This window comes from Chaetodon trifascialis, chromosome 8 (assembly GCF_039877785.1).
Source record: "Chaetodon trifascialis isolate fChaTrf1 chromosome 8, fChaTrf1.hap1, whole genome shotgun sequence".
Classification (NCBI taxonomy): Eukaryota; Metazoa; Chordata; class Actinopteri; order Chaetodontiformes; family Chaetodontidae; genus Chaetodon; species Chaetodon trifascialis.
This window is the reverse complement of record NC_092063.1, coordinates 92,597-103,431: the sequence shown is the minus strand read 5'-3', so window position 1 is coordinate 103,431 and position 10,835 is coordinate 92,597. Positions and strand designations below refer to the sequence as shown.

The window sequence follows — 10,835 nt, the reverse complement described above, 5'->3', positions numbered from 1 at the left end:
TAATGTCCCGATTTTCTTCATTTTATCAACCGGCAATTCACTATTTTAATTATTTTGTACGGGCTGCACGGTGGCGCAGCAGGTAGTGCGGGTACCTCACAGCAAGAAGGTTGCCGGTTCGATCCCCGGGTCAGGCGGGGCCTTTCTGTGTGAAGTTTGCATGTTCTTCCCGTGCATGCGTGGGTTCTCTCCGGGTACTCCGGCTTCCTCCCACAGACCAAAAACATGCTCATTAGGTTAATTGATGACTCTAAATTGTCCGTAGGTGTGAGTGTGAATGTTTGTTTGTCCTTGCATGTGGCCCTGCAATCGGTTCAGGGTGTACCCCGCCTCTCACCCATTGTAGCTGGGATAGGCTCCAGCCCCCCGCAACCCCGAAAGGGATAGGCGGTATAGATGGAATTATTTTGTACTTTACCAAACCGAATACTTTTTCATCTTTATACCTTTTTGGTTGTTGCTTTGGGAGAATCTACCTGGCGTAGTGTCACAAACACGTGAAGATGTTATCATCTTCACCCTGCGAAGATGATAACATCTGTGTTTCTGATTATATGTGTGTGTAAAAGCTTCACTTAGCATATTTAATACTTTTCTAGAAGATGGAGACTGTACTGGGGTCAGACAGCGAGGAGCAAGTCAGACGTGGAGAGACGGAGGAAGAGGAGGAGGAGGAGGAGGAGGACAGGGAGCTGACGGAGCTGGACGGGACTCTCAGTAACCTCCATGTTTCAGCTCCTCTGCAGCTTCTGTGAGCATCCACAGCTTGTGCACACACCACACACACTCACACACTGAAGAAGGCCAGGAGGATTACCGGTCGTTCTTAAAATGACATTTAGGGCTGAAACAGTCAGTAACTTAAAGTTGTCATGTAGCATGAAGGGGCTCGAACCAGCGGACTCCTCCTGGGCTCCTTCAGGCTCAGACATCTGAAACATACAGTCTCAGTGATCAGTGGCTGATCTACGGTCATAGAAAACTTACTGACAGTCACAGCTCGGCGATGAAGGTCATCAGACCTGATGTCTTCACCTGCTGTCCGTCACCAGCCTGAACCTGTGTCCCGAGTCCTACAGGATTAACTCCCCCGGCGAGCTTCGCCTGTTGGCCGTCGCAGACAGCTTCTGCCGTCAGTATTCACACTTGTGTCCTGAACGCAAACCTCTGCTGCTCTGCCCCGTCAACGAATGTGGCGTTCAGGTAACACGAACAGTCCAGCTCGAGTCAGCAGGCGTGTGTTTGTTTGGGGCTCACACACTGTGTGTTTCTCTGTCTGATACCTGTGTTTTTCTCACATTCAGAAGTTTGTGTCGACGACTCTTCGGCCCACGCCGGCAGTCTGCCCTGAGCTTTACACCTGGGAGGGCTGTGCCTCCTTTGTGGCTGACTTCCTGTCTCTGGACCCTTTGGAGCCGCCTGTGGACCTGGTCAGAAAGTGTAGAAATAAGAGTTTGATCCACTTGTTTTACTGATTATCTTTTCAGTGTGTCTGAGCGACAGTGTGTGTGTGTGTGTGTGTGTGTGTGTGTTTCTTAGCCTCGGTACCTGTTCTCCTCCACCTCGGTGCTGCAGAGTCAGCGCGCCACGTGTTTTGAATACGCCACCCTGCTCTGCAGCCTGCTGCTCGGCGCTCACTACGACGCCTACTGTGTCAGCGGCTACGCCGTCAGAGAGATGTGTCTGCTGGACCAGAGCCTGCAGGAGTGCCCCCTGCTGGACACGGAGGGAAAGGTCTGCTCTTGGTTCAGTGCACGTTACTGCACACCTGCTGCACATAGGAACGCACTTTTGATTGACAGTGAATGTGTCTGTAGATGCAGAGTGTGATCTCAGAGCAGGAGCAGCAGGAGAATAAGTACGCAGCGAAGCCTCTGAGGGAGCTGAAGAGTCACTTTCTGATGCAGCAACAGAAGAAGAGACGGGATGCTGAAGCTGCGCTGCTTCACAGACAGAAATCACAGGAGGTAACGAAGCCTTTTCACTGAGACCAACACAGAGCGACAGCAGGCTCCCTGTTAGGTCGACACACACCCTCCCTCCTTTCACCTCCTCTTCCTCGTCATGAGCAGGACGGCGAGCGGCGACCCGCTGACCCCCTGCGAGGACTGCGGGTGCACTGCTGGGTGCTGGTGCTGTCGGGCAGTCGGAGCATCCGAGAGAACTTCTTCATCGACCCTCTGACCGGGAACAGCTACTCCACCGACGATGACAACTTCCTGGGCGTCGAGAGCGTGTGGAACAACCTCAACTACTACGTGAACATGCAGGACTGCAGGAACAGCTGCACTGTGAGTCCATGACAGCTACAGACTCACAGCTGACTGATGCTGTCAGTCACATGAGTACAGACAGGTCCGACATAAAGAAAGGATCAGCCGCCATGAAGGGTGAATACACTGACTGCAGTAAACGTGTTATACATGTGCCTGTGTACAGTATCTGCTTGTGTGTGTGTGTGTGTGTGTGTGTGCGTGTGTGTGTGTGTGTGTGCGTGTGTTTGTGCATGTGTGCAGGATATGCTGTTTGACCTGGGAGATTTAAGGATGTGGGAGCCCGTCTTGTTCGGTGCAGCCAGCAAAAAGCAGCTGATTCTCTCCGTCCTGAACAAGAAGGAGAATAAGATGATGAACAGAATCAGCAGTGATGAAGAGGTGTGTGTGTGTGTGTGTGTGTGTGTGTGTGTAGTGGACATTTGACTAAGAAACAGAGTAGCTGGATTGAAATGAGGTTTTCAAAGCAGAGGACACCTTTAACGATAAGGCTGTTGATGTTTCATCTGATGGATCTTCTTCCTCTGAGCTCAGTTAAAACACACCAGTGAGCCTCGCTGGTGTTCCTCCATCACCGTGAACACACACACTGGTTATCCTGACAGTGTGTGACAGTGAATTAGCCGACTGTGAACTCAACATTGTGTTTCTGTGTTGCAGGAGGAGGAGCAGCGCAGAGTTTTTGAGATGCCCAGATCCTGGATCAGCCACATCACAATCTCCAAAAAAGGTGCAGGAGCAGCACAGGAGCTCTGTTTGTTTTTTAAGGTGTATGTCTAAGTGTAAAAACACACAGATCAGTGCCAGCGTCCAGTCCGAGTCTCACATTTTTGTCTTCTCAAACCCAAACACGTCCCCTGATGCTGGAAAACCTCCACAAACCGCTGCCTCGCCTCTCTGACTCAGACCTGGAGACCAGCTGGCCGCAGAGAACGAAGGTGACACGCTACAGGAAAGCAAAGCTGGAGAAGTTCGCAGCGTACCTGAGGTCGGACGGCCTGGTCACACGCCTGACGAGATACCAAGACCTGGACTGTGAGTGAGGACACGTCTGACTGTCCACTCAGGGTTTGTCATGTGGAGAAGAAATGATGCACGGAGGAGAGGAGAGCGGCTTTGAGGGTTTTTACTGTCGTCCCTGCACACCTGAAAACATGAAGATGTCTGTCTTATACTTACCTGCGTGTGTGCGTGCGCGTGCGTGCGTGCGTGCGTGCGTATGTGTGTGTGTGTTGAAGGCACAGAGGTCGTCACGGTGAAGGAGTGGTATCAACACAGAAACGACCTCCTGGAGGAGAGAGAGGTCAACGAGCTCCACGGCGTCACCACAGAGCGCTTCAGACGTGGACGAAGGTTCCACCTTTTATGTAAGTCAGCTTCCTGTCGCCGTCCACCTCAGACCTCACCTCACCAAAGACACCTTTAGACTGCCTGTGCAGAGGGCGGGGCTCAGTGAGTGACGGCGTGTTGGTGTCTCTCAGTCCACAGCTTCACTGCCCTGAGCGCCCCCACCCAGCGGCAGATGGAGTTCAGCAGTGCGCGTGTGGACGGTCTGGTGCGGCGGGTGGAGTCACCGGGTGAAGTGACGGAGGTCTTCAAGGGTCGGGACGACTTCCTCCACCACCGGCACATTGTCTTCGATCGACGCGTCCAGTTTACAGAAGCACACGTGGGCGCTGATCCGGGTGCTCGACCGCTGCAGGTGAACATATGAAAACAGGAAGTGAAAGGATCTCTGAAGCCGTTTGTTTACATGTGTTTGTGTGTTTTTCTTTATTCTGCATCTTTTTGATCTGCTTGTTCTCTTCTATCTTTTGTGTGTGTGTGTGTGTGTGTGTGTGTGTGCACGCACATAGAAAGTGGTGGAGCGTTTCCACAGGAACAGATCCAAACCAGCCAACGAGGACGTGGCCGAGCGAGTGTTCCTATTGGCTCAGAGGCGGGTTGAGGTGACCTGTCACTTAGAGGATGGCCGATTCATCGCTTCAAAGAGGAGCTTCATCAAACCACGAGAGTCGACAGAGCAAAAGAAGGCGGAGGACTTCACGCCTGACCTGGTCTCCAGCTTCCAGGTACAGACAGCAAACACACAACAAGAGCTGCCTCTGGAACCAGACGCTCCAGTAAACACAACCTTTGTGTGTCAGGTTCAGGTGGACCCACCTGAGAAGCCTCTGAAGACCCTGACTCTATATGAGATGCTGCTGGACCTGATGAAGGATGAGGAGCAGGTGCTCCTCCAAATCAAGGAATCTGAGAATGAGGTACCGTGAAGGCCAAAACGGTTGAACTCCCTCTAATTGAGACAGTAAGACCCCCATGATCAGGTGACAGCATGATGCACCTGGAGGTGCTTGAGTTCATGGTCTGTGTGAATGTTTCTTCCATGTGTGCAGGTGAGAGACATTTTGTCCTGCAGAGAGCAGGAAGAGCGAGACGTTCAGCTTCACTTCTCACCATGGACGACGACAGGAGCCGTCAGCGCCCGCAGGCGGAGACAGGAAATGGTACTACACACACACAGCAATACAATAAAGCCACACCCACATCGATGACATCACGTGTTGGCCTTTTCTCTGCCGCTGCAGGAGCGTCTGGCTGCGGAGGAGCAGAGGTGGCTGCAGGAGAAGGAGAAGGACATCCTGGCTCCCCTCCTGATCCGACTGCACGACGCAGAAACGCTGAGCGCCGAAGACGCCAGGCAGCTCCACCGGGACTGTTTGGCCGAGTTCAAACTGAGGCTGGTGGAGCACGCCAACCTCATTCAGGGACGCTATGAGAAGGTACCACACGAATCTCACAGGGTTCTTCACAGAGGAGCCTCGTGGAACAGGAAAGCAGCTCCTCAAGTCACATGTTCTCACCATGTACCTGATGCTCAGCTGGTTTTATCCCTGAAGGCTGAACATACCGGAGCTTATAGAGGTTCCTCTAAGTCTTGCTGTTATCAGACGTTTTTCGTGCGCGCTGATGTGTCGATGCAAACGTGTGTTCAGGAGACTCAGGAGCTGCAGAAGAAGCAGCAGTGGTTCCAGAAGAACCAGCTCAGCATGACGGGACAGCAGGAGGAGGAGTACCAGGCCGACTGCTCGGAGAGAATGCTGCGAATCCGAGTGGCCAAGAGGCGGCTCAGCATGTACTGACACACACGCACGCACGCACGCACGCACGCACGCACGCACGCACGCACGCACGCACGATCAGACTTCACCAAGAGCTGAATTCCTTTTCACTGCTTCAAGAGCTGAAAGTCGTCTTGCTGTGACAAACAGTGTGTGTAAGTGATTTTTTCTGTGTGTTTGTGTGTGTTTGTTCCAGGCACAAGGAAGCAGCTTCTCAGATGTACCGTGCTCTTGACCAGAAGCTCAAACGGGACCCTCGACTGTCCCCTCACCTGCTCAGCTGAGACTCACCGGCCTTCTTTTTTAACACGTTACTGATTTCCTGCGCAGGTTGATCCAGAAATCCTCCTTCGCACACTGTTCTTTTCTTTTCCTCAGAGTCAGTCACGCATAGTATTTCCATTTTCAGTCAGGATGATGCGAAACAGTCGAGCTACAAAGGACACTGAAGATGTTTCTGTTGGAGGACTTTAACATGTTCATGTCTCTGTTATCTGTATGTCTGGAGCTGCTAATGGGATGAAGATAAAGATCAAAAGCAGAGAGGAAAACTCAAACTGTACTAATTATTAAAAATCTGTCCATAAGTGTTTGTGTTGTTTGGGACCTGCTGACCTTCAGTATGAATGATGACGTGGGTCATTCTGTTCTTCAACACCTGTGTCCATGTCAAGGTGCCTTCAAAAGCACTGGGACATTTGCCTTGGGTATTTGTAGTCCTCGTGTGTGCCAGTGTTTTTCCGTTTCTTTGAATGACCACAAATTTTACTGTGTGTTCCCTCAACTGTTGACAGTGAAGTGTAATGATCAGTGCTGCCTCTGGGTGTCGCTGGTGTGGCCTTAGCAGTGCATCATCAGTCTGTGCTGGATATTCGTTGTGTCAAGAAAACAAGCAGGATTTGACCAAATTTTGTTTTTAATGATACTATTTTAATTGAGGCTTCCTGTATGTATTTCCCGTGTTTTCCACTCAGTCTGTCTGTATTTTTCTTTTGACACTTGGTGTAAAGCAGCGGGTTTGTGGACCGTCAGCCCTAAAGCTGCTTTACAAATCATCTATAAACCATCAACAATGGCAGCTTTTCATTTGTCACAATGTGATTAGCAGGTGTTCTCCTTTGCTTTCTTTGTGTTTAGTGATGATGGAATTATACATGATGGTCATGCCTTAATAAATGCTCAGGTGTTCCTCACTTTGTAGAGAAGTGGCTTTATTTCAACCCCGTTTACCACACACTGTGTTGTAGCTGTTAATTACTGACAGGTGGTACAGGACGAGCTGTTTTCTTTATGTGTGCAGGCCTTCAGACAATGACAGCCATGAGTCAAGTGGATCAGTACCAGTCAGTCCAATCAATACCTTTCAAAGGAATTATTGTACATTAGGTAATTCTGGTGGCAAATTTTATTATCTGGATAATATTCCCTTTAAAGTGATACCACAGTATCAGTCATCTTTTTCCTGTTGAAAAGCTTCGTCATGTTTTAGCTTTTATTCAAATGCTCAACGTTTAACAAGAAATAAGTAAATAAAGCACTCAAAAAATATGTTAATATGTTGGTGTCTACTTTAATGTTCAGTTTTTGTCTTTTGTTTTTAATTCCAGTTCTGAGGAAATCTTGAATTGGATCACTTGTCAAGTCAATGAAACAAACACATTTTCCATCTGTGTGTCGCGGACTGACCTCCAGAGCAGAGGCATGAAACAGTGGCAACGGCAGAAGACCAAAAGTACACTGCAAGTCACATCTTTGGTGAAGCAGGCATCGATACTGGTGCCCTTAGCAGAGAATTCCTCACAGGTGAAAATGTTTGTCTATATTTAATTTCACAATAAGAGAAACATTATACACCTCCGGTTGTTAGAAGGCCAGGTGCAGGAGAAAAGATAAAGAACAAAAAGGAAAGGAATTATCTGCGTACGGGGGCCTGGTGGTAGAGTGGGCTCAAATGCTAATAAGTAAGTCAGTAATTGCATTAACATCATTACGATATGGCACGATTACTGTTTTGATTTGTTGCCTGCAGAGAACAATGATACAATGCAACTTCATTTCACTTGACGCCTGTTCTGCTCTCAGATAACCAGCGCTGGTCATGACAACATCAGTGACCTGACTGACGACACTGTTACCTGTGGATACACTGGAATTGTGTCTGCGGAAAAAAAAGACAGCATGATAAGGTATTTTGGTGACATTTTTGGTTTTTATTAAGGCAAGGATGTATTTTAAAAGAATTTGTGATTTGAATTATGTGGGTTTTTTGGTAACATGGCATTGGTCTCATGCAAAGCTGTGTTGTAAAGCTTCTTCACATGTGACCAAACAATAACAATATTTTTTTTTCAAGTAGTTTTGTCTTTTTTTCCCTCTACATCTAACAGTTTTACCACTGAAGTAGATTGTACTGATGAAACGTTTTCTCCATTACAACTGTTGTACTTCACTCCACCGTGAGAGTCATCCAGATGTTAGACCAGCTCAGAGAAGGCCTACAGCTGTACGACCTACCAAAGATCATCAAGACCTCTGCCTCCCACTGTTTGCTCCAGGGGAAGACGATAAGGTATATTCTTACATCTTAGATTACTTTTAATTGAACATGAACATCTTTTGCAAGAACTACAATACTGAATGTAGGACTGAAATGCACTTCCTTTTTCTCAAAGGTGGATGCAGCCTTCCTCCTGGAAAGGAGCCGCCCTGCCTCTGGTTCTGCCAAGCACCAGATGGAAGTAAACATCATGAACTTTCTCCAGGACTACCTTCAGGAAATTGAGGATTCTGGTATGTTTTAGCCAAGATGAAACATAGTGTGACCTCTAGGATAACACAGTTTCATGAAACTAGACATGGAGGGCTTACAGATGGATGGCTTGCATAGTTATGTTGACAATAACTAGAGGTGTCTCAACAGTTGCCACAGCAAATGCAATTTTTGTCAAAATCTCTATGTAGTTTCTGCTTTAGTTTCGGCCTGTTCTGTGTGAAGTTTGCATGTTCTTCCTGTGCATGCGTGGGTTCTCCCCGGGTACTCCGGCTTCCTCCCACAGACCAAAAACATGCTCATTAGGTTAATTGGTGACACTAAATTGCCCCTAGGTGTGAGTGTGAATGGTTGTGTGTTTGTGCCCTGCGATTGGCTGCTGACCGTTCCAGGGTGTACCCCGCCTCCCGCCCGTTGACAGCCGAGATAGGCTCCGGCCCCCCCGTGACCCCAAAAGGGATAAGCGGCATAGAAAATGGATGGATGGATGGATGAATAAGAAACATCACATCTGCTGTGGGACACTGCTGCCCCATCCCGAAGGTCAAAGGTCAGCAGCATCAAGTGTTCAACAGTTCATGCTGCTCCTTATCCTCCTCTTCACTTCTTCTTACAGACTACCGTCCATCCGTCCTCTTCATCCTTAGTAGGAGGGGGAGGAGGAGGAGGAGGGGGATCTGTCCTGCTGACTGATGGACTGGACGATTCACAGTCCATCGCCTGAGTGCAGAAAAACATTGATTACTACAGTATTTATACTCATTAAATAAACAAGAAGGGGGTGAATCATGTGACTGCTGATCTGATGAGCTCAGCGACATTATCCCTGCAAACAGACAAAGACGTGTCAGGGTTAGGGTCTGACTCCCAGGTGAGCAGCGTGAAGTGTGAGCAGCTATGTGTATGCAATTAATGAATTAATTATGCAATTAAAATTACATAAATGCTCCACCTGCGTGTTCAGGTGTCCTGGAATATTTCTGCTTCTTCTGTTAAAGAAATGATGTTTGATCGTCCTGACTGAGGAGACGTCCACGTTGCTCACGCTTCATCCTGACATCTTTAAGAGACTAAAATCTTTTAAAATAAAACTGAAAATAAAAAACTTCACTGTGTGTTTGTGTGTGTGCACCTGAGGTAAACTCCCATCATCCACCACTGTGTCAAACCCCTGACATAGCAGGCCTGTCTCACCCCCTGCACACTCTCAAAGAGGCCTCCACTGATTCTCAGAACACTCTCAATGTCTTGGTACAAAACTTGATCACAGCTATTAGCCAAAACTCTCCAAAGTCTTCCATAGGTAAAGGTGCTCAACCCAGTCCAAAGACTTCTCCTGGGCCAGAGAAATGAGGCCAGTTTCAACGACCAAAGAATTAGAGATGTCGAAAATGCCATATTGTCTGGGATGGACCTAACTGGCACATGGTATGTCTGATCCTGGTGGATTACGAGGTCCATCACCTCTTCAGTCTATTGACCAGAGCTATGAACAGGATTTTATAGTCAAACACAGCAGAGACACGGGACGCCAGTGTTTGATCTCCTGGAGATCTCTTACAACTTAGCAGCAGCAGCAGCATGTCTTTAACTCTCATTAAAAACTGATAAGAGACCTTCATCCATCTCCTTCCAGAATCCCTTTGATGCCCGGGTCCATCCCCCCCCCCGAGAAGTTCCTGTAGCGATTCCTCCAACTCAGTGTTCACATCTTCTGGGACATTTAGCAACCCTTCACAGAGGCATCTAAACAGTGTTTCTTCTTCTTCTCCATAGTCTCTGCTGTAAAGCTCTGAGTAAAAACACACTGCTCGTCCTTGTATCTCACCAGAGTCTCTGAGTTCCTGTCCTGTAGTGGACTGTGGAGCAGCAGTAAACCTGCTTCATCTGCTCAAGGCCAAAGAAGAACTTGGACGGTGCAGCCATCAGTGCAGCACTCTGGAAGCGTGACTGGACCAGCGCCCCCTGCCTTAGTGCCTGGTCGGTCTGTAAGAGCAAATCTTTTAGACTTGAGATCTTCAATAGGATCTTGCTAAACTACAGAGCTTCGGTCTGTAGAGCTTCCATAGATCTGATGATGTCCTGTGCGATAACTGTTGACAGAGCTGCTTCATATTTACCTTCCCACACATTTTCAAAGACGTTAAAAAGATGTTTAAGACAACGAAACCAGTCTAAGTCTCACTGCAATGTGAGAGACATTTTTTAACCTGCTTAGTTTTTTCTGTCATTGAAAAATATCCAGTTTGACGAAGCAACGTGTTGATTATTCAGTTTATTTCATAAAGAAATTCAGTCATGATTCATACAAAAACACAGCTGAATACATTCAGATAAAAACAAGCCATCTCAAGCTTTGACTCAAGTAGAAATGATGTGCTGGTTAAGATCATTTTGAAACACACAAATAACTAATAGAAATATATTCTATTAATTTTAGTGTGAATTATCACAGACAGATAGTAGAACAGGTACATTTCAACTGTGGGTGGTAAATGATGAAAATGAATCATGTTTATTTTATGAAACAAACACATTAAAAGAAGCAGACAGCTGAAATGTGCGTTTTTACTGTCATGTTTGCTCTCTGGTTGGGATTTCTGGGTAAATGAATCAACTTCAAGACACATCAAACAAAGTCATTTCTGTCTTCAAATCATCTTCTCTCAC

The 10,835-nt window shown here is 47.6% G+C and overlaps 1 protein-coding gene across 1 annotated transcript; it reads left to right on the top strand.

Annotated features, from left to right (window-relative positions):
* Positions 1–602: 602 nt before the first annotated feature.
* Positions 603–5,686, top strand: ccdc135 (coiled-coil domain containing 135). Its single transcript, XM_070969176.1, has 17 exons — positions 603–751; positions 1,053–1,203; positions 1,305–1,430; positions 1,540–1,734; positions 1,824–1,967; positions 2,073–2,291; positions 2,517–2,654; positions 2,934–3,003; positions 3,180–3,308; positions 3,512–3,640; positions 3,755–3,975; positions 4,130–4,345; positions 4,427–4,537; positions 4,670–4,780; positions 4,862–5,056; positions 5,270–5,409; positions 5,592–5,686. Exons 1-17 carry the CDS (start codon positions 603–605, stop codon positions 5,677–5,679), a joined length of 2,532 nt encoding a protein of 843 aa, XP_070825277.1. The 3' UTR covers positions 5,680–5,686.
* The last annotated feature ends 5,149 nt before the right edge of the window (positions 5,687–10,835 follow it).

Bases quoted from the DNA above. Each gene is read 5' to 3' on its own strand.
- ccdc135 (XM_070969176.1), top strand. From the start codon at position 603: ATGGAGACTGTACTGGGGTCAGACAGCGAGGAGCAAGTCAGACGTGGA. The intron at 752-1,052 runs GTGAGCATCCAC...GTCCGTCACCAG, and splicing joins TCAGCTCCTCTGCAGCTTCT to CCTGAACCTGTGTCCCGAGT. The intron at 3,976-4,129 runs GTGAACATATGA...GCACGCACATAG, and splicing joins CGGGTGCTCGACCGCTGCAG to AAAGTGGTGGAGCGTTTCCA.